Source organism: Tympanuchus pallidicinctus, unplaced genomic scaffold (genome assembly GCF_026119805.1).
Source record: "Tympanuchus pallidicinctus isolate F22 unplaced genomic scaffold, pur_lepc_1.0 scaffold1, whole genome shotgun sequence".
Classification (NCBI taxonomy): Eukaryota; Metazoa; Chordata; class Aves; order Galliformes; family Phasianidae; genus Tympanuchus; species Tympanuchus pallidicinctus.
The window spans coordinates 65,578,531-65,603,041 of NW_026294618.1; the positions used below are offsets into that span (position 1 = coordinate 65,578,531).

Below are 24,511 nucleotides of genomic sequence, written 5' to 3' on the forward strand. Positions count from 1 at the left end.
CAGGTACTCATCTGATCTCACTGGAAGTCAGTTCCAGTAGCTAAATCATACCAAAGTAACTTATATGAAGGCTAAGATATCCTAATATATCAGCTGCCTGACACTTCTACATAAAGGAATGTTTGTTTCTATCATTAAAAAAAGGCTAACACGTGTGCAACACTTTTAACTAAAACTTTATAATTAAAAATTATGCTAACTACCACAGTGAATGTAACACACATTACAAACTGTTAGCTAATTTCTATCTTACCCATAGCAAAGTGTGCAATAAATATATTTATGTTCATTTTAAGGGGACCCCTGAATTGAGAAATGAATTTTTTTAAAGTTTTTTTTTTTTGTAATTAAGAATCATATATATAAATACTTATTTAATTTGGTGATTTTAAAATATACATTACTGAATTCAGTATGCCCAAATCCAAGTGCTACTTCTTCTTCCAGAAATACATAAGCACACACTGTATGAGTTTTACTATCTTATGAAAGTTTCTCTTTATTCAATAGCCTTAAACTCGTTAAGCACATTTCATTTCACCTACCTTTACCAGTAAAAGACTTGTTATAATAAATAATTTAGTTAACCATTTCCTGATCTAATCATAAATTTGAATGTGGGAAATTAGCACTAGATGTTTGGAATAAATGTGACTGAGGCAATATTGGTTTAATATTTTGCCATATTTATTTTACCTGCCTCTCCTTGCTTTAGAACCACAGTAAATAGAAGAACAAGTGAGGAGCAGAAGTCAATAAAAACAAGAGGGAAAAAAGAAGATTGCTTTTATTTGTAATTCAGTGACAAATTCATCATTTCAGAAAATATTTTCTTAAGAAGAAAGCAAAAGAATGACAATTCAAATAAGGCGAGAGATATTCACCACTGTAGTGCCATTTTCAAGACATAAGAACCAATCAATAGAGCTTCCAAAATCATGTCCCCTAGTTAATTTTCTATAAAGATTACATGGCATTTTTGTCTGTCTTCTGATCCTTTTTAGGTCCCTGTCTACCCCAACAATTGTAGGTATATATTTCTAGTTATTAAACTATTATCCACTCTCAAAAATTGAGAAAAAGGATAATTTCACAGAATAACAGAATTACAGGTGTTGGAAAGGACCTCAAGAGATCATCAAGTCCAACCTCCCTGCCAAAGCAGATACCCTACCAATAGGTAGCACAGGCAGGTGTTCAAATATGTCTTGAATATCTCCATAGTAGGAGACTCCACAGCCTCTCTGTCCAATCTGTTCCAGTGTTCTGACACCCTTACCATAAACTCTTATTGATGTTCGTATGGAATTTTGTATATTCAAGTTTTAGGCCAATTGCTACGCACCACTGAGAAGAGCCTGGCCTCAGCCATTCACTCCCACCTTCCTTTAGATATCTATAGACATTTATCACATCCCCTCTTAGTCTCTTTTTTCTCAGGCAAAACAGACCCAGGTTACTCAGCCTTTCTTCACATGGGAGATGCTCAAGGCCCTTTAATCGCTTTTGTGGCCTTCCATGGGACTCCTAGGAGATCCCTGTCTTTTATGAACTGGGGAGGCCAGAACCGAACAGAGTATTTTAATGTGGCCCCACCAAAGCACAGTAGAGGGGGAGGATAACCTCCATCGACTTCCTGGCCACGCACTTTTTAATGCATCCTAAGATACCACTGGCCTTCTTGGTCACATTTGAGGGCCTTGTTGATGTAAGTATCCTCATTCTATGTATTTATTCCATCAGGACTTTCTGTCATCATCACACTGAGTGATCCCCAGCATAATGTCTACTCTTCATATGGAACTAATGAGAGTTAACAAGATTATTCACTATTCTTGTAATGAATCAAATCCTTCTCTTCTAACCAAATCACTACTAATTACTTCAACTACTAATAGCTACCCTGAACAAACTCAAAATTAAGAGAGTGATTCATTCTAATCACCATTTTGCCAATACTGCCAATAAGGTTACTGCTAGGATGCTAATGTGGGCATTTTTCTTTAGGATCTAAATAAATATCATTAACTTACTTTACATCTCTCAGATAACTAGACTCCTAATCAGTTTAGGTCTGATTGACATTTGCAATCTAAAGGAAAAAAAAAAAATTAGATGACACTAATTTGCACTACAGGTAAACTGAATTTGATTGCACAGGATAGTATGCTTGCTTCCAGTGTTGGCATATGGACTCACTTCTAAACATGATCCTACAACAGGTGTATTAGATAACATTACGTAACAAGGATGTTTGAAAATATTGCAGAAAGTTATCAAGATAAGACATTTTTTTTGTCACAAATCTAGGCTTGCAGTTAGACCTCAAAAAGGCAACTAGTGTTAGATAAGCTAGTGTTAGATAAGTTACTCTCTAGGTTTTTATAAACGCGCAACTAGTTTGGTAATATAAGGAAAGCTGATAGTACAAAAATAAGTCTCACTTCAAACTGAGGTCCCTCAGAGAGTAGCAGACACATACTGACAAACCAAAAGTCTCTGCCTGTAGCTTTGATGATGTTAGTTTGCATCCCTCTAAACAGCAGTTCTCTCTACAACTTCACAAATCACTCCTAATATTTTAAAATCATTTCTCTCCACAAGTTTAACCACAGAGCTCTATCAAAGCTTAAGTAAGTTCTCAGCCAGAATTCACAGAGAAAAAATATTTTTCTACCGAAAGTGCTACAATTTTAAAAATAAAAGGTACTCTCCAACAAAACTCACCACATACCTCTTTGCAATAAAGCTGAGGACGCTTTCAGAACAGATGTAATTTAACAGCTTATAGCTGAGAATAAGCAGTGGCTGCATTAGAAGCAAGATTTACAGTAAGATTAAACACTTACAAAAAAAGCATTTAACTTTTTAGACAATCCAAACCTACACTAAAAAGGTGAATATCTATTTAATTCATAGCTAGAGACGAAGTCTTACTATGCAACTTAACTAACATAATTAAACAAATCTAATTAAGGAGATTTATCTATGTGCCCCATATTACCTTAACAAAAAGTATCACCTGTTATAACATGTTCAGTAGTTCGTATCTGGATATATTTTACACTGTTGATCCATTTAGTTTTCTTGATTACCCTTATTTCTTCAACGTGCTTCAATCAATTCTCAATTAATAGAATTTCTTTTTCTCCACAAATAAGTAGGGTGTTTTTTATTGACATATTAAGAATTTTACATATGACTGGTTTTGTTCACTGAAGAACAGCATCTTCCTTACCTCAGTGGTTTGTTTTCTGTTCTCAAGAACAATACACTGAGATTACAATGAGTTTATTTCAGAAAGGAGATAAATACATAATTTAATTCACTTTATGTAGTGAACCTAATTGATCAAACCATGCAGATAATTCCTTCTTTACAATGACAGAGCTTATAAATACATGCAGTTGTTTCTGGTGTGTTTTTTTTTTTTAGCAGAAGCCTATTAATTGATATGAACAATGTTTTTTTTCTGAAAAATGAATAGTACATTTAAAATGTACCTTTAAACACTCCTCTTTAATTAACTTGTTCAGTTAAAGTAATATTAATCTATAATCATAGCTAATTTTTATACATTATTTTTGTTTGGTATATGTTTACTCAAAATTTTATTGCAACTAAATGAGAGATTTCAATATTTTTCAGATTTTGAACCTTTGACATTATTTCTTATATGAATAGTCCCAGCATTTCCCCTCACTGAAATCAACAGCACTATTAAAGAGTACCAAGCAGGCACAACAGTCTGTTACAAAAGGGAAATGATTCTTCTCATGTAACAGGTTCTTTGGATTTCATTCTCCTCTCATCTACTAAATAGTGCTACAAAAAATAACTCATATTGTTGCCAGTTAGCTGCCAGTTGCTGAATGGGATTTAGTTACATGGAGCTTAAATTATCAAAACGGCCTTTAGTAGGATATTCCCATCAAACAAAAACGGAGTAAAAAGTTTCACTCCGGGCAATCAGGCTTATAAGTAACAGCACATTAACCTGAAATATCTTTCATACCACGAAAAGATGTATGCAATAACTCTTTATTTAGTTTTATAATTATCAATGACCTCTCTGGATACAGCAGAACAATTCATCTCCAGAGGCATTTTTATTTGCAAAAATGTTTACATAATAGGCCACAGAATACAAAACATTAAAAAAAAAAAAAAAAAACCTTAAGCACTAATTAGCCGCTGTAAAACTGTTCTGCCTTATCCAGAGCAAACAGCAGAACACAACCCTTCATAAAAAAAAGATGTTAAATTTTCTAACCTTCAACATGTGCCACTATTTTCTGAAGTTCACCAAGCTGTCAGATTAGAGGTTTTCATCATAGCTTTTACAGAAATAATTTTTAAAAGAATAAATGTTTCCAAAACAATGCTATACCTGTACTACACTCAATAGAGACAGCGTGTGGAAGAAAGGGCAGGTGATAGATAGAAAAAAGCTATCCTAAGGTAGAGAGCAATATAAATTTAGTTGCTCTCACTACTAGATATGATTTGCATTTATTGAACCAACAGTTACAGAGTAAGACACTATTTTCCTACAGCTGTTTTGTTATTCTCTCTTTGTTGAAAGTCATCAGCCCACAGTGTTCCCTCTTTTTCCCTAGAGCTTCTTTCACAGCTGACAAATCTGCACCAGCCCTTCCTTTTGCCCTTCTCATCCTTGGCAAAACTGGACTTTTGCTTCCTTAAGCCCTTCCCTGCACATTAGGACACTTGGATTGGGTTCCTCCAGGGTCACCTGTCCCTGATTCTAGATCTCTTCCTTTTTCATCAGAAGGTCCTTGTTAACCCCAATCAGATTTGTTTGATTTCCTGCACATTGGATAAGCTCTTGAACTCGAGGTGATAATCCCTTGGGTGACACCCAACTGCTGCTTGAAGCAAGCAGCTGGGAAGAATTTCTCAATATGCTGCTGGTTCTGCTGCTCTGCTTGAGGGCAGCAGCCTCCGGCAGAAGTACACTGCAGGCAGCAATGTCACAACTGCTACAGTAAGGCTGGCTAGATCTCATCTGTCAGAGCCTGAAAACAAATCTAAAACCCCAGCTGGACATAAATGCAAGCCTATTTTGTTTTGCACTGAAGTGACCTAGCATGTAATTATTCACTATTAGACAAATTGACAGATATGGAAGCAGTAAGGGAGTCTTAAGCTCCACAGTTATTTTGCAAGTGAGCACCTTGTAATAACTAATTACATTATAACTTACTTACAACTAAATCAAACGAAGTGAAAAGCAGCTTGCAAAAAGAACAAATGCACATGTGAACCACACCAAATTGGAATTGTATGAAAATACTGCATGTAAAACTTCACTGAACAAGAAGTACAGTGCAAGGAAAGGAAACACCTAAGAATTACCCAAGACAGAAACACTAAGGTGCATTTCTATCAATGATCAACTTTTTTTTTTTTTTTTCTAAAGGGTGCTTTTCCTCCATTTGTTCTGCTCATTGATGTCTGTCAGAAAAGTTCTATCTGTTTGCAAACAGAGGCGCACTTCAGAGTCCGTAGATAAAGAATATAGCTTGAGAAGCAGAAACTGCGCTACAGATTGAGTAGAAGCCCCAGCAAGGCAGTTGAAGTAAATGCTCACCCTGAAAAGATGGATAAACTACTCCATCTTACATTATATACATTACATTATACATATATACATTATATGTATACTACATCTACAAGAGGCCGGACTCTTTTCCGTGGTGAGTGGAGACAGGACAAGGGGAAACGGCCGGAAACTGCAGCATAGGAAGTTCCACACAAATGTGCACAAGAACTTCTTTACAGTGAGGTGACGGAGCGCTGGAACAGGCTGCCCAGGGAGGTGGTGGAGTCTCCTTCTCTGGAGATGTTCAAGACCTGCCTGGATGCCTACCTGTGCGACCTGCTGTAGGGAACCTGCTTTGGCAGGGGGGTTGGACTCGATGATCTCTGGAGGTCCCTTCCAACCCCTGCAATTCTGTGATTCTGTGATTATTAAAATTTCAGTAGTTTAGCAAAAGACTTGCTGCAGTGGTAAAATCACAATTTGATTCCCAGCAAAACTGCAAGAATTTACAGCCAACAGCTATTAGAAGTAGCACTGACTAACACACGTGAATTGAAACATTGTGCTTGGAGGAAAATTAACAGAATTTGTACAAACTTGTACTGCTATATAGTGAATGCCTGGTTTTACCTCCACTACAAGTTATGCTATGTATACTAAAAGGAAGATGGTTCTGCATGCACCAAATCTCCAGTTGCATTTTGTCACTACCAAAGGAGAACTGACAAAATTCAGTTGTGACATTTAAGAATGTTAAATTTGTATATTAACTGTGTAAGAAACAAATGGATATGAATAAACATAATTGAGAAAGATGGGCAAGTTGCCAAATATTAATAAAAATGTGGTGAATCAAACTGTGAACAGCCATATCAACCACTCTAAGGACAAGTGTTAATTATTAGATCTTTAAAACATCAAAAACAAATTTTGTATATTCCACCAATTCTAGTATTCTTAGTTCACTTAAAACCAATTTTAATTAGAACGATCTACTAAGACAACACAGTTTCTTAAGATAATCTTATTTGTTTTGTTCCCTCTAGATGGCTACATGGCACATTTCTACTCATATAAACAGTATAAATAATCACTGTAATATCACAAACGTCGTTTTCTTTTTCAGTGAAACAAAAACAGAGCCACAAAGGTTAACTTCGCAGACAAGAATTAGTCTGCTGCATTAAGGAGCAGGATAGGAAAGATAGGAGACAGTTATTTATAGAATGCTGCTCACCATTATCCTTTTCAAATTCTACAGAAGGCTAAATATTGATGCATTCCCAAGTCACCTTTTCCCTTCTTTGGTGTTAACAAGAAGGAGTGCGTTTTTGATGCTCTCAATTTGTCAAGATCAGGTGAACAGAATGGTTTTACAGAGTACACTATTCCAACTCCTTCAGGGGCTATAAAACCACATTAAACTCTGCTTGTTATTAATAATTCATTGCACCTTCTGTAGTTCACTACAGGGGCATCACTCTTAGGGCATCATTCTTATTGAAATAACAGTGAATGTCAGATAAACAGTGTTACCATCACAATGAGAATAAGCCTACCACGAACCGCAGAAAACTGAAAACTCTACCACAAAAATGTTTAATGCAATTCCCAGACTAAATTCATCATTCTACACCCCTTCCTAAGAACTTAATATAAACAATTTGATGCATCAGTATAAAAAATAAAAAATTATTTCTACTTTCTAAGATTTGGCTTCTCTGCAAATTTCTACACATTCAGCTATACTGCAAATGTATTCATGCTTCCATTATTCTTAAAGACCTCTTTACAATAGTATTTTGCTTCAATTATGGCTTAAGCAAAGTCTAACTCATGAAACATAACTATGATGCAAAATACCATGATTTGGAATTGCAACACCTTTTAATGTAGTTAAAAAATACCTATGACTAGACCAGTTAAAATCATCAATTACTACATATAAATACAGAACAAGTGACTTTTTTCTTCATGGTTGCTGACTAGATGGCTCATACAGAATTGTCACATATTTCTTACAAGTTTGACTACAATGCATATGATAGTAAAGAGAAGGAAAGAAAAAAGCGAGAAAAAGCTGTGTTCTGCATAAGCACATTTAAGAGGGGACTGGAGACAAATGATGTTTGTGTAATTTACCCAGATGAGCAAATTTTGCTTTGATGTATCAGGACAACACTGTGGGGAGGGAGCACAAGAGAAAGAAAAAAAAAAAGAAAAAAGACCGTAGAATTAAAGGAAATCAAGTCCATTTCAAAATATTGGCCTGCTGAGTAGAATAAGTTCTGCAAGAATTTATAGAAAAGTACTGACAAATGTACAGCCTTCCAGCCCTAGATAATTCTTCTAAAAAAAAAAAAAACTAAAAAAAAAAAAAAAAAACTTCTAGTATATTAACGTTCTGTTCAACTTCTGTATGCAGTAATTGTTACTGAATGTATGCTTTATGTCACCTTTAACACCGGTGTTAAGAAGGAACTGAAGACAGACATGTTTGATATACATTCGACTTTATTACCATCCCCATTTGTGTTTGCTTTCATTTGCAGGGAGGTGGTAGAAATACAAATATTCTTCATTGATATTTAATCTGTTGTTTTGAACTAACTCCAAATGGACAATGCAATCCTACCTTGTCCACACCCATAGATAAGAACTGGGGGTGGGGGGGAAAGAAAAAAGAATGTTCTGCTTGAAGGACTGAGGAGGAGAAAAACCAGTATCGCTTGTCAATCACCAAAAGTATAAAACACATATTTGGACAATTTAATTCTCCAAGGAATTATAAAAAGGAGAATACCTTTAAGTTAAAGAAAAAAGAAGTAGGTAACCAATTACTTAAAATACTGAAGTACACATTAAAGAAACATTTGTTTAGAAAATTTTAACTGAAACAGTTTGAAGAATGGACAAAAGTCCCAAGGAAATATCACTAATGTTTTACATCCTTCATCCAGTACAAGAGTCTGTATTTCTGAGTAATCTATTTGCGTTCCAGAAATCTTTATAACAAAATATATTTAGAAAAAAAGTTGGACTTTGCCAGTAGCAAAACATAGAACACCAAATGATATATATTTCCTTTGAATAAATTCAAAGGAAAAACAGAAACCTGTCTGCTATCCAAAAAATATCACTGATTAATATCCTCATATGAAGCTACTTTCGTAAGAAATTATAATCCTAACCTGCCATGAAAGGACAGTAGCTTAATCATTTAAATAAAGATCTGGCAAAGACCTCTAAGCACTGTTAAGTGCTCAACAGTACTATTTTTATGTAAAATGCCAGATCCTTGTAAACCTTCATGTGGAACTCATCCAGACCATCACCTTATTTACATGAAAGGAAAGAACAGTAACAACAGCAGCCTGCAGAACAGTGCTGGAACTAGACAGAAGGACGAAAATCTTATTCTGTAATCTTATGTTCTTCTTCTATTATTCTTATTACAATCTTATTTCTGTAGAACAAACAAACAAACAAAAACCTCAAAAACAAAACCATCACTATCAAAACAGTATGAATGGTTTTGACGGAAGGGAATCCTGGAAAGAAGCAGAAAGGAAAACAGGTCACCTCCAGATCTGGGAAGGAGAGTTCTACCCTTATCCTAAGAATTTCACCATACAGAACCACGAATAGGGACAGTGCATTTTTAGTAGCTGTACCTAAAATAATAAAAATCTTCCCTCATACTTTTAACCTCCAGCAAGCAGTTTCAATTCATCCCCACATCTAGGCTTAAATAAGCTTTGTTCTGACTGATTGTTTCACCTTTCCTCATTGTAATTTTCAAGATACCTACGTCTGATGTTTTGGAGAATTAGGTACAAGATTGAAAAATCTGCAGTTAAGAAATGTTATTAGTGAATGGCTTGCTGTAAATTGTTCCTAATGTCCAGCACTAGGTGAATGCTAAAAGGGCAAAGCCTTCGAGGCACATGAGAGTAAGGAGTTCTACTATTGTGCTTTGGACATACAAGGAGAAAGGAGACTGTCTTCATTGCCCTTATCAGCACTAGTGAACACATTATCCACATACCTATAAAGGCAAAATTTAGACAAATCATTTCTGATTATATTGGAAAAACCAAGAAGTGTCATTCTTTTAGATATGGAGATACAGCGAGTAGCTACATATAATTCGATTTTGATCAAATGAACAAAGAAAACAAACATTTCTTGATTTTGTATTTGAACTCCTTCCCTCTCCCACCCCCCACCTGCACAAATGGCAAAATAAATAAAGATTCCACCTGTGTACACAGTGGTACACAGCCCTTTGTCCTCAAAGGGCTAATCATATTCATGTCTAGAAATGAAGTAAGATTTCAAGCCATGTTCACATAAATTCAACTGTTTGAATTTTGTGTGTGGTGATTGCATCTTAAATTGGTTTACAGCAGGCAGTCTTCTTTCTCTTAGCTCAGGAGACTGATTACCTGAACAGTTCTAAAAAACACATTTAAAAAGAAATGGTAGTTAATACTGCATACTTATTTCACACAGTGGCACACAAAGACTTCCCAGCTCCTAATTGGAATTATAGCAAATGTTGTCCTACTACCCACATGAATACCTTACATTTTTCAGTTTTTCTAATATTGAAATGCTAATTTCTTAATATTGACAAATCAGGAATGGTAAACGTTTTTCAAATACTATCAGTGTGTGATTAAAGTAGGAAATGCTACACCTACAAAAGTAGAGTGCTCTATGGGAGACATTTCAAGCCTGAATGGAATCTAAGGTATATCACACACAAGAGTTACGTAGTGCTGTTTGAAGCTTACTTGGCATTTGTAATGTAAAGCACTACACAAGCAAGAAGAAAGGAATCACATCCTAACCATGCTTTGCGATATGTCTTTACAGAGCCAAATTCACAGCAGCTTCCTCGCTGCCACGTAAGTTACTGTTTGGGCAGGATGCTGTCTGGCTGGAAAAAAAAAACAAAAAACCTCAGTAAAAGGTAACTGTGTTAACACAGCAGCTGCTTTCTGATATGATACACTGTTTGATTAACTATAAGGTATTTAACACAATATTACATATATATGTTTATTTTTAAGTGCTTGTATTTCTCGTCATATTAATAAGTAAAAAATTAATTTTATCCAGAGATTCATTCAGAGATGCACTTTTATAGCATCCAGGAAGAGTTGCACACAAAACACACACACACACATTAACCCATGGTAAGTACATGTAACTCTCAGTAATTCTCAACTATGAACAGGAGAAGAAAGTTACAGACTGAAGCATCAGTCCACTAAATTCGGACAGCACAGATGAACTCCCAGGGCAGGGCAGGGATGAGCTGTGTGACCCCACCTTTGTTTTCATACAGATTACTCATGTCCTGTATTCACCCACAGAGCATCTAAGGCACAAGAAATGGCTTCCGAAGTGCCTTTGCTAAACTTCAGATATTTTAGTAGAACTGATGTGGCCAAAGCCCCACACTATGCTTTAAAACACCGAGTTTTAATGTTCTTTCAGAGCAGTGTTCAGTACTTTCATAAGCTGTAATGCGTTTTCATTTTACCTGGATGGGAAAAAAAAGAATAGAGAACAGCAGGAAAGCAGCTATTCTAAGAAAGAAAGGCATAAAATGTAAACATAATAAAATAAAGAAGCAAATGAAGAAACCCTTCTTTTCCTTTATTAGAAATATGGGAAACAGATTGTGCTCATCTTGCTTAGGGCCAAGAGCTGCACTGTGTGGAATTCAGCCAGGCTCTGCCACACAGCTCACTAAGTAGTTTTGCTGTGTTAAAGAGTAAACCAGATGGGACGTTTGCTTCCGACATGATAATTCTAATGGAAATTGTTAAAAGTACTGTAAAAGAAACTTTTCAGCTTCATCTGCTATTTTATTGTGCACAATGAGGGCAATCAGTACGATGAGTAGGATATAGGGAAAAAAAAATTAAACAAGTTCTAAACATTATTCATTAGCCTGCTTTAAAATTTCTCTCAGTTTCACGTGTTTACATGAAGGATACACGAGACTACAGCCAGGTATACTACAAAACAGAAATGCAGTTAATATCAGCAAAATACTTGCAGATTATGTAAAGTCAGTAAGTTGAAATACTCTACTTAGAGGTGAGGCTCTATGATCACACAACTCAAAAAAAACAATGCAGAGCATGTCAATGGATTGGTACCCCTGGTGAGGGCCTGGTGAGACTGTAATAGACAGCCTTTTTGTTCACATCAACATCCCAAGTTCTAAAGAGTCCTACAGTCTCCAGATGAGCTTTGAACGCTTAAAGAAAAAATGAGATCATGCACAGCTCCTGCTCTTGACGTACTCTTGTAAACCTAAGAATTATGACCTGACTGTGCTAAAGAAAAATTAAGTTTGGTTTTTCTGTTGAAGTTTGTTTTGTTTTTCAATCAAAAACGGTTCCTGGCAATAAATAGCTTTGCTGAAACAAATATCTCCCACGTAGTTCAGATACATATTGAGCCTAATGCTTATAAGAAAGTGGGTCATTTAGTGTAAGGAGACAGGCTCACGCTTCAGTCATAGCAGATTGCCAGATCATGCAGTATGGCAAGCAGAGCTAAGTACAACAGGAAGTTTGCTCTTGCAGTGGGCAATGTTTATATATTGTAATCTTGCTCTCTCGGTCTAAAAACTGCTCTAAGCTCACTTGTGTTCATGAGGAACTGGCTTTACAACAGATTGTGATGCTCTTTATAAACTGCCTTTGACTTTGTCCCGCCACGTTTCTTCAATCAGCTGCAGAGCAGACCGTAATGAAATCAATATGATTGGATAAAGAAAATCAATTTTTTTTTTGAACATTTAGTTTCAGTAATCTGATTATGAAGCTTTTAGTAATAGTGCAATTACTTTGAAGTTTTGAACATATGTTTCCACTGAGATTATTCCACAGAGGACACTATCAGAAAAGGGAAGAAACGCAAACACAAATGTACCAAAAATATTACAGCTCAGCCAAAAAAAAAAAAAAAAAAAAAAAATTGAAAGGAGGACCATATGTCAGAAACATTATGTGATGTTCAATAGAAACCATTTTCATCATTCACAATTCCTTTAGTTAACAGCGATGAGAGAATAGAAAACATTTTTTCCATGACTTCAAAGGATATTGCCAGTAATGTAAAGATATTTTAAAATAAGGAAAAACTATACAAAAAATGAGCAAGATAAACAGCAACTGCACACTGTTCTTTGAATTTTGAAGGGAAAATTCATGAGTTTCCACTGATGGAAAGAGTGTCTCAGAGAAACAGCTCACACAGTAGTTGTGAAGAGCTCAGATGTCCCTGTTCCTTGTGATTCATAACTAAGTATCCCCAGCTCAACACACTGAAAGTGATTTAATCTGATATGTTAGATTGGGCACAAGACAGTTCCATTTTCTAGATTCAGTAATAAATAAATAAATGAACTGAGGGGGTAAACCGACCACTTAGCAAAACATTTAGAAATGCTGAACAGAAGATGCAGAAAATGCAGATAATAGATTACAAAAAAAAAAAAAAAAAAAAAAAAAAAAAAAAAAAAGAACTTCTGGAATGACAGCATCATTAAGAATAGCTTGACACTTGAGAGAAAAACAGGGATAAGTAAGGCCAACCATGTCTTCTTGTTTGTGGAATAAACAAGGTTTCCTTCCAATCAAAATTTACAGATATAAATTAATTTGTTTCAGTGCTCATCTATGTCACCACAAGCAACCTTAGCATTGTAACAACCCTTTTCTTTTAATGTAATACACCAATAAAACTAAAGAATTTTATAATAACTTTAAAAAGACTTCACGCAGAAAAGTAATGATGCCCGAGTCTTGCAATAACAAATACACTCTTCATACACCTACACAAGTAACATGGCATAACCAGTATCTTCCAATGGCTAAGAAACTGCTTTCATGTCCTGAATATTAATATATGGATAACCTTGATGTCATTTAAACTGCCATGGAATGACAAACTCCTTCCTCAATTCAGCATCTTCATTATTTTTACCACTTTCTGCACCTTTGAAACAATTTACCAAATCAATTTCTAAATGTTTTTCCTTCATATACTCAAATCGGGTTTACAAACGCTCCCAGTCAAAGGGTTTAGGCTTAGAGCATGGAGGCAAAAGACAAACTGACCATAAGAGACATCCCGAAGTCATGGAACACAAAAAAAGCAAGAAGGTTTGTGCTACATTTTTTCCTGGTCAAACATTAACAGGGCTCATACAGGCATGAAAATGCCTATTGAGCAAAGGGCTGCAATATAATAAGTTACAGCTCAGAGATGGTTTAGTATAATCAGACAGGCTTCATGCTGCCTCCAAAAGTACACAGCAACTTTCTGATTTTCTCCAATTTGTCTAATATGAGGAATAAAACAGATGAGAGGGTTCTGTTCCACTCTTCCACTGCTTCTGTACTGATCAAAATATATACAAGGGAGCTAGGTGAGCTTTGTGGTAAAATATCTGGAAACATAAAAGTTGTTACAGATTTCAAAGATAATACTTCATCATATTCAAATGTATCTACTAAGGAAATAAGCTCTCAGAAATACAAATACTTGCAAAATACAACACCAAAGTACAGAAGATGGGAACACATTCTCAAATAATTGACAATATAATTAAAGACTGCCTGCTAATAACCTGCCAAGACCAAGCTTTAAGATGGAACTCGTGGAATTCTGAGCATATAGTTCTATATTTCCAACATTTCCATTTTTTCTTCTTTTAGTAGAAAACTTCATACATCACTGGTTACATTTTGTATTACATGTTAAATTTTAATGCAATAATTTAATAATTTAACAATTTAATGCAATAATAATTACGTAAGGTGCATCACACACAATAAAAACCAATACATAATAACATTGATTGAAGAGAACAAATTATATCTTTCTGCCTCTTTGACAAAATAGCAACAGAGTTTGCAGATATGGCTGTACTTTCCCTTGGGCTTGTACTAAACGTAAGAACTTGAAAAACCTGCACCATTGCTAGTATTGTTTGCCTCTGTCCCCTGATCACTTACACAACTGATAGTCTTAAGATACAGAGTATCCTTGTGCAATGAATTTGCTACAGTAAAAGGAGTAAAAGTGTTTCTAACTCGGAAAGTTATTCCAGCTCTTGAGGAAACACGTTCAAAATTAAATCTGGTGAGGGCTTTGGATTACAATGCATTTGAAAGAAACAAATACATTACTTTGGCAGGGAATCTTAAACACAAGCATTTGTTGTTATTCATTACAAAATAGCATATTTCTATATTTTGCTAAAATGGGCAAAATTTTTTCTAATTGTTTGTGGTTAGAAATGGAACTTGGAATTCTTAGTTCTTCTTTTATCTAGGATAGCTTGAACCAAATATATTGGCAATAAATACTACACGTAATTTGGTACGTAACAATTTCTCCTTCCTGCACTAGAAGTTGTTTTCAGTTTGTCTTGGGCACTTTGAAGAAAAAAAAAAATGGTAAGAGAGGGATTTAAATATAATCCTCTCTTTTATATTGTCTTTCGTGCAAAGGACTGCAAAATCCTTGGTCAGCTCTGGATATGTTCCTGACAACACTAGAAGCTGAGCATACTTCACAATAATGGAGGGTGAAGATACACAAGAACTACATAGATCAAACTGTTTTGTCCCATTTTTGCTATCTCCTGTACATCTCACTTATCTTAAGCTGACTTTGGTTGTCACCAGGCACTTCTGTAAGAATGAAATTCAGCAAAAACGGACTTTTTGGTACAATAATAAGTTTAATTAGTTCAAGAGTCAAGTTACCATTATGTCAGTGAGAGGAGTGAGGCAGGATGTGCGGATAGCAGCAGAGCCTGCGAGAGAAGAGCAAAGGAAAAAGAAATGGGAACCATTCCTTTAATCACCTTTAATTTGACTACATGAGAAGTCCCATGACTCTCCTACAACTAACATTTAGCATAACACAACACACATTCATATCTACCCACCCATAATTCTATTTTCATATATATTACTAGCAACCAGATAATGCACAGAAGGGTAGAGATCCTGATCACTATAACTTGAAATTGTGTCTTTAGGGTCTTAGCTAAAAGACTCAGAAAACTGCATTGGAACATCTGTAGCCACTGCTTTACTAGTCTTAATGTGTAATATTTTAATGCGTAAGATATTACATTACTGTAATAACGTATATATGTGATAATACTGTAATAATATAATAAAATAAGTGCTTATTTTGTGAGCACTTAAAAAACAGAACATTGTCAGGAAGTCTTTGTTTAGTTCTTATCAATCCACACAAAATTTCTTCCATCATCTTCAAAAATAACACTAGTGTATTTTCCTTCTGATTAATCCCATAGTCTTCAATGCTTACTCAGAGTGGCCCAGAGGGTTGATAGGATCCTCATATTTAAGTGACCATTTTTATTTTATCTTTTCAAGCAAATAAATATATTTTCTTTCTTTCTTATATTTTCTTTCCAGAAGAAATGACTTCTTTTCAGCAGTGAAGAAAATTAAGAAACCTAGAACTAGCCAATGAAGAACTAATGATTTCAGTCAACTAAGTTCTTTCATATGATCTTAATCATGAAGCATGTTATCAATTCCATTAGTTCCTAGTTTACAACAACACAGTCAACATATTTAAATACAACATTCACACCTCATCATGACTACATTATTACTTAACATTATTTTCCTTAAAATTATTTTCAACAACCATTCCAAGATAAGAATAACTTGTATGCAAGCCAGCTGCAAACTCACTGTGGAACAGATTTCTAGAATACCCAAGGCCCAATTCAATATTCTTTCTGTCCTCACAAAAGCTCTCCAACATTTTGACAGAGCACTGTATATCATGGTATGCAGTAAATTACAGTTTTATTTTATTTTTATTTTTTTACAATTAAAAAAAAAAAAAAACCAAAAACAAAACCCGCAGTTGGTTCTTATTTTTGTGGAGGAGATTTTGACTTACGTTGTCCTCCAAGACTTCTTCCTGGGATTAGGCTTTAATGGGATTACTTAGGCAACAATTTTAAGTGACAGTACCAGCCACATTTTGACAGACATGGTGGTTAAAAGGTAGGTGTATTTTTTATTTCTGCTGTTCTCTTTATCTACTCATTCAAAGAACAAGAAAAAAGAATATCCACCACATAGAAGAGAAATCTCTATGTATCAGAACGGTTACTGCTGTCTAGGGCACCCAATAGCTGCAAATCAGTCTTTCAGTAAAGTTGTTCTCATCCACTTTTTTCCATCCAGGAAAAAAGTCAATACAAGAAATCACCAGCAGACTCTATCCCCACATCAGCTGTAAACCATGAAAATGCCCTCTCAAAGCATTAGCCAGCCTGGCACTACAGAAAAGAGAGGAAAGCGGTGGTGGCAATTCCAGCTTGCATTCATCAGGATTCCAGGCTGATAAGTTTTCTTCTCATTGGACACAATTTAACATTAAACTCATGATTTCTAAACGTTCTTAGCTTCACTGCTTTAAAACTTTGAATTCTTCAACACATTGGTATTTCCACTGTTTCCACTGAAGCATAAAGAGCCATTGAGCAAACGCGCACACAGAGGGAAAAAATAAATAAATAAATAAAATCAAAGAAGAAGCAAAGTGAAAAAACAAAAAAGACACTAATTTTGAAATAGGACTTGAAATCACTTGAGCTTAAGGTAAGTGGTAAGAGAAAAGCTGCCCACAGAAACACTTTCATTTATAGCAAGCTTAAGCTTGCTGACAGAAGACAACAAAGCACAACACCTCTCAAGTAGCAGACATTCTGCTCATGTAACTTGAACCACTGCTGCAAATATAGAAAGGGAACACACATTTGGCTCTGCAGCAGTAAGTAGCACATGGAGATTGCCATCTTCCATCAGTCAGAGAACACACATATAATACTCTCTATTCAAAATGAGTAACTGTTTATTCCAGTGTTTCTCATTTATACAATTAGATCATTTTCATTAATAAAAAATACTAAACACACATCTGTAAGTTTCCTGAAGTTTTAACTGCATAACCCATCAGCAAGGAGCATAAATTGATTGTAACTTATAAAGTAACACACGCAGAAGTGAAATGACAGTTGAATTATTCTTGCAACCTCACCGAAAAGGTAAAACATTACAAAACAAACAATCTTCTAAAAGCAGTCATAAAAGAAAGAGCTGCCTTTGGCATTTATCTTCACCATCTTCTAAAGATGTACTGAATAACTAAAATTCCTGAAGCACTCATGAGCTCAATGCAGTGCCATGCATGCCACAGCCCTAAGAAATAGATTCAACCCAGGATTTTCTGCACAAGTGGACAGCTACATCATCAACTTGCTGATACGATATTCCAAATGCAGGTGTCACATAGATGAAAATAAATACATATGCTTATTTTGAAGGCCTCTCCCAAGGAATAATCTCCTACTAAAAATAAGCACGTTTTAATTATATTATTATATATTTAATTTAAATATATGATTAGTATTTGTTTTACAAGTAAGATGCTACTAGCATTTAAAAATCTATCTGTAAGCAAATCTTTCTGTGCAAACCTTGACAAGAGAATGCAATATCAAGCAGGAGGAGAAGTCATATGGACACTATTAAGAGTCAGTGATGTAAGTCAATGGTTTAGCCTCTTCTGGAATGATATGTTATAGAAAAAAAAAAAAACCCAAAAACAAGAAAACCTTCCTTGACAAAAATCCTTGAAAAAACTTCATAGGGGGAAAAAAAGAAAGGAAAGAGAGAGACTAAGAGTAGAAGAAATTTAAATGTTCACCTGTTTCACCAGTGAAAGAAAAAATAAGAAACAACTGGACATGAAAAAATATTATAGAACAATTAAAACAGGAAGACTAACATGGTAATCAGGCTTGTTCTCCATATGTCATAGCACAACTGCAAAGTGGCATTAAATGAAAGCAAGAGATAGGAAATTAAAAATCAATTAAAGGAATTAACTGCCATGTATTGCACAACTGTCCTGTCTTGCCACAAGAACTCACTGTGGACATCAAGCATTCCCAGAGTTACAAGAATAACACATTTTGGAAAATATATATCTCATAATGTAATTCTTTAAGCATTCAGATTAAAGAAGTGTTGGCACAGATTACAGTGCTTCCCCCTTTCCTTCCTAGTCCCAAATTTGCCATAGTATTCCTAACTCTTAAGTGTGTTGAGGAAACTTTTCAGAGGGCAGGATGTTGGAGTACACCACTACACCACATACTTTGAAAGCTACTACAAAGCTTTTTGGGGAGTGTCAGAAGCTTTGTGCGTGTTTTTACATTCTTCAATAAAACAAAAAGTTGCTGCTTAAATCACTTAAAGCAGCAACTCACATAAGGCAGAATTTATAAATTTGCAGCTAGCTGGGGAATACTGTTCACGACCAATAGTCAGAAACATTTGTCTGCCACAGCAAAAGTAACAACTCCTCAGACACGTAAAGAGTGCCTGCATGTACACTAAACAAACAGCAACCTTTCGCTGTGAAGCTGAAGGTGTGAACTTCGTAACCACAACCGTTACCTCAAAGTTCTGAAAAATCAAATTCTGCAGTTCCGTAAGCACAGATTTTATATACCATACCAAGGCAACAAATCAGCAGAGATAACATTAACACTGATACCGTGGACTACGTGATCTCCTGCGCTATCCTTAAGCAAAGCATGTTGTCACGTCATTCTTTGCAGACAACAAGGGCGAACAGCGAGGCTGAGGCGCCTAAGGAAGCGGACCGCAGCAAGGCACCGCGCGGCCGGACGCGGACAGATCCGCGGCAGCGCCAAGTGCAGCAGCAGCAGCAGCAGCAGGCAGCTGCGGAGCCCCTTAAGGACCAAACGTCGAAGCACCCAGCCCGCACGAGCACTAACTCGCTTCTTTTGCACATCGCTGCCAGCAAGCACCATGTCAGGCCAAAAACGCGTCACGGCCAGGCAGGTTCGTGAATCATATATAGCGGAGAGAAGTAACAATTTAAAACGACTCTGGCTGCAGGCCCTGTACGCGCTGCCACTGGGCTCGCCTCAGCAGAGGGCTGGACGAGGGCAGCGCTGCCTGCCCGCCTGCCCGCGCCGTGACGCCGTGACCCCGTGCCCTGACCGCTCCCACACCGCTGACAGCGGGCACCCACCCACCAAAGCGGACTCGTCTGTAAGAAGCCAACCCACGTCACCCCCGTGGAGCCGACACGGCTGCCGCAGCAGCAGCGATGCGGGCAGGAAAGGGCGGATCAGCATCCGGGCTCTGGGCAGGGGAGCGCGCTCACTCACCTATCATGGCGGCCGAGAGAGGAGGAGAAGAGGGGGCGCGCGCACGCTCCTAAGCCCGCTGTTGGAGCAGTCCGAACCCGAGCAGCCATCCGACGCGAGCGGTCGGGGGAGGAAGTGCAGCCGGCAGCGAACTGCGCGTGCGCCGCGGGGCCCTCTGGGTAACGTAGTTCTCGGGTTTTCACATCGCCTCACGTGCCTGCCGGCTTTCCCCATGTGGACACACGCACAGGCACACGCACACGCTCGCGAGCACAAGCACGAGCACGATCACGTGTAACTGATTTCTGCTAACTGCTGTGTCCCGCCGGTTTCCCGCGCGCCGTTCGTTTCGCTGCCTTTGGGGTTCCTCCCCGCCCGGCAGCGCGGCGGTTGTTGACGCGTTGCTTAGCGACGGGCGCGCGGCCCGGCCGGTGGCACAGGGGTGAGGGGGAGCGCCCGGGGCGACCGGCAGAGAAATGGGGACTGCGGGGACGGTGGGAAGAGCCGGGGGGCGAGGGCGGCGGCTCGAAGGAGCGGGAAGAGGGCGAACGCGGCGGTGCCGCTGGCTGCGGGACGGCTCGGTGCTCTGGTAGCTGACCGGGCCCGGCCGTTGTTGTTTGTGCTTTTGCAGTCCGCGTGCCGATTCTCGCCCGCTGCGGGGAGATGGTAGTGGAGGAAGCGGGCTGCGGCCCCGCCAAGCCCTCGGGGAACAGGCGGCCCCAGAAGCAGGAGCCGCTGGGACACGTGAAGAAAAGCAAGCAGCAGGTCTCTGACGGCTTCACTGTCAAAGCCATGATGAAAAACACTGTGGTACGTTTGCGACTAGCGTAGCGGTCCTCAAACGTGTCCTCTGGGCGGGGGAGCGATGCCTGGCAGGCAGGGGTGCGGATGCTGGAACTGCATCTGGAGTTTGCTGGTTGCTACGGCTGCTTGCAGGTTTCACGTTCTCACCAGGTAACAGCCCGTGCCTGTGGGAATGCAGGCGCCTTTCTTTCTGCGAGGTCCTGCGTTGCGCGGTGCGGGCCCTGCGTGAGCAGTCAGCCCGCAGAGCCGTGTGCGGGGCTCCCCGCCTCGCGCTGTGCACAATGCTGCCAGAGGATACAGCAGCACTTTAAGTGTAAGTTGCTTGCACGTAGTGACACAGCGTGGGATATGTTTGATGCGCGTGTCACAGAGGATGGCAAAGGTCTGGAAAATATAGTGATTTTTAAACTATTTTAAACTAAACTAAACTAATTTGCACAGAATTAGAATGCTAGCCTGTGGAGGAACTAATTCTCCATCTGATATTTCTTAGGCTAAGAGGAATGGAACCAGCAAACTTCATCGTCATTAATAACCCACTTTCTAATGAAATTAGAGGTAAATGAGTGAAAATAATGGGATCAAGGCCATTCAAATTGCTTTATGCTATTTGTCTACATTTAACATACTTAAGGAACAAATATAAAAGCTTCAACTAGTGTAGAATGCAAATGGTCTCCATGTGAGTGAAGAATTGATACGAAACTCCTGAATTGGATCTGGATTTCCATTTATTTAGACACAATTCAATATTTTAACTAACTTACGCTTTTTCTCTTTTACTTTTTTTTTAAGCCATTATCGTTATTATATATATCATTCTGATTTCTTCTGTGAGACATAATTTCCCTTGTTTTGCTATAGCATTCTTCTTTTTGAGGTCTACTGATTCGTTATCTGTAAGAACACCCTCTTAAGAAAAGTGAAAAAGTGCATATTCTGTTCCATTTGAAGTTTAAATGGAACAGAAGTTCTGTACATAAACAACTTCCTTCATATTAGTAAAATGAAAACTTGTTTCACCTTAGTGGGAAGAATGCAGGACTAAAAAAATCCAAGGAGTGTTTTATAGGTTATTTAGTTTGAATTTCATTCTGTAGATACGGAATAGACTGAGCTTAGGGATTAATTTTTGAGGACTTTTCCTCTTCTCTGTACAAAATTCAAGTCATTAGTACTTATATGTGTTTGTTTATATCTTGATATGTAAGAGATGCTTGATTTAGTCTAGTCTGTGGTTTCAACAGGGCTTGAGAAATATATGTATTTTGTTTCTAAAAAGAGTCTTTACTTAGGAGCATAACTAGCTATCACTTTAATCGGAATTCAAGTTTTCTTAGAATGTATACAATTTTAACTTTTATGGTCACAAGTTCTAACTTTCTAAACATCAGAATATTAAATCATGTGTTGCTATCACTGAGCAATAGCAAACAGGCAAACCTACTGCCTTTGGATTGTGTTTCATGTTGCTTGCATGGGCCTCTGGACATCACCTAATACAGCTTCCCTTTGGAACTGGGCCTGTTGCTAGAACATGAGTGCCCCTCTCTACGCTGTGGAGATCTCCAACAGTAGTGGATCTCTGGTCTATCTGGGAAGCTGTCATGTTGCTGCCCTGCCTGTGTGCCACTGTGGTACTGTTGGAGACAGATTTAACTGAGTTCTGACCCATTCCACAGGTTCTTTTCCTGGCTCCCTAGGAAGCATTGAGACTGTTTGATGAAGTCCAAGGCTGTTTTTTTCCAAAAGTTCTGAGTGAGGACAGGCAGACAGGAATTATTTCCCTGGGGTCAATGTGCGAAATGTCAGAATAGAGTAAGGATTATCTCACTGCCACTCAGCCTCTGTAGAAAGGAGAGTTTCTTTTCTCTTTTCCAACAACAGAGCTTAAGATTTATTAAGTACTCACTTGTCAGAGGTTGACATCATAGATGAAGATGTCATGGAAAGCTTAGGAGTTGATTGGTGAGTTAAAAGCACAGCAAGCTAATATAGTTAAAGCATGGCAATTCTTTTTAACAGCATGACAGGGCGTGGTGTCATCAATGACTTGTTCAGCATCTCCAGGTCAGACTGTGAGGTACAGATTAATAACCTCTGGTGCAAACACGCACTGAAAAGGGCGTAGGTTAGTGAATTACCATTATGTACCTATGACTGTGAATATAGTCGTAAAGGTTCCAGAGTTGTTTGAAGTTTGTTATGCTGGGAATGTCTTACTAAGCCATTTTTTCATGGAAGTTGCTGGATAGACTTTTCTGAAGTCTGTTTTCATAGCTTGTGATAAGTACAGAAATGTAGGCATCAGGCGACTTTTGTAGAATATTCAGGACTTTTCTAATCTCTAGCATATTACATCTTAGATTTACTAATTGAAATAAATATTAACTTAATAAATATTCACCAAGAAAATTGTTTCAGAATTGAAAAATGTGTTGTATGTTATTTTTTTCCTTCTAAAATAAGAAATTTGTATAGTGGTTGAATTTAGGAGCAAAATCCAATAAAGGCCTTCTATACTAACAAGCTAGATACCATGACATTTACATTTTAATTGTTCTGTCTTCCAAGTAGAGTCGGGAGTGCCACACTGCGGGCTCACGGTTCACCTGTACGGCATGAGTAAAGTTAAGATTAAAATTAAAAACTTATATGCAAGGTATCAAGTATAATAATCTCTCTACATGAACATGGACAGCAGGAAGATACCTTTATTCACTTCTGATCCTCTGCAGACAATTGTCTATTTTTTCTATTTTCTGTAACTGTACATACTTGAGGGAATAAAGTATTAATGCCCACTTTTCTTCTATAAACTAGTGGTAAAATACTTGCAAGGAGAGGGTGTATTTAGTGTTCATCATTAACTATAATGGATCAGATATTTTTTAATAGAATTGGAACGTAAGACATCTCTTCACGAATGCTCAGCCAATAAAGCTATGAAAAAATGTTCTTGATTTTGCTGTTTCTAAAGAACCTTGAATTCTTTACACTGAAATGCCAGTTTAATCAGAAAAGACAGTTATCCTTTCTCTACCAGTCCTCCTTTAGTGACACTAGTGGGAATTATGTTGGAGTGTCCATCTGCAAACTATCATTCTTATCTCCTTTGTCTAGAATACTGAATTCTCCTTCCTAGCTGTGTGTGAAAACCAATAGGTTTTACATAGAAAACATCACTAGTGCATCCATCTGTGTGTTCCATGAAGGCAGTCAGTACCTGCTGTTAATAAGGGATGACATCTATCCTGTGTTTAAAGTGAGGATGTTTACTAAATGTACTTAGAAGGGAGGTGGTACTAAAATTCATGTATTACAAAAAATACAAAGCATAGCTATTCAACACTGGAGTCTCTGCTATGCGCAGAAACACAGCTCCCATCTCCAAAAAGAATGTAATTGTTTATAAGTAAAAAAAAGATATTTAGATTCCAATCCTGGATATTCATTCCTCTGTTTCTCCTTTAGGAGCCCGTATTGGAATGAACCCTCAGTCTTTGAAATTTAAACTCTTTCAAACAATTATCAACACTGTGTGTACAGGACTTTCTCACCCTTTGATAATAATTCAGAGCAAGAATTTCTTTTTAACCACAGAGATAATATGATTTCATTTAAATTCTGAAGCTTCTGATTATGTATTTTTTTCATATTCACCCACTCTGTGTAACCAAAACTACTTATTTTAAGTTGTAGCAGTAACAGTGTCTAATCTGATTTTATGACTATAGAAAATCACTATTTGCAAGAAGAAAGTTTACATTTCTACTATAGTAGTTAATTTATTAAAAAGATAGTAAGTTTCGGAGCATGCAGTGTCAGCCTAAAGGCATATTTTGTTAGACGTGTACTGG

At 37.4% G+C, this 24,511-nt stretch overlaps 2 protein-coding genes across 5 annotated transcripts in view; one reads left to right on the forward strand and one right to left on the reverse strand.

Moving 5' to 3' along the window:
• PRKN (parkin RBR E3 ubiquitin protein ligase) overlaps positions 1–19,983 on the reverse strand; it is a 678,674-nt gene extending 658,691 nt beyond the window's left edge. For both annotated transcript variants that reach the window (XM_052683810.1, XM_052683801.1), the window contains exon 1: positions 19,869–19,983. In XM_052683810.1, coding sequence (XP_052539770.1) covers positions 19,869–19,875 — 7 coding nt within the window. In that variant the 5' untranslated portion in view covers positions 19,876–19,983. The remainder of the gene's footprint in view (positions 1–19,868) is intronic.
• PACRG (parkin coregulated) overlaps positions 19,924–24,511 on the forward strand; it is a 192,210-nt gene continuing 187,622 nt past the window's right edge. Inside the window, exons 1-2 of one of the 3 annotated variants that reach the window (XM_052683864.1) lie at positions 19,924–20,026; positions 20,479–20,657. In XM_052683864.1, the coding sequence (XP_052539824.1) occupies positions 20,511–20,657 (147 nt within the window). In that variant the 5' untranslated portion in view covers positions 19,924–20,026; positions 20,479–20,510. The other 2 variants (XM_052683874.1, XM_052683852.1) reach the window with 2 other exon arrangements.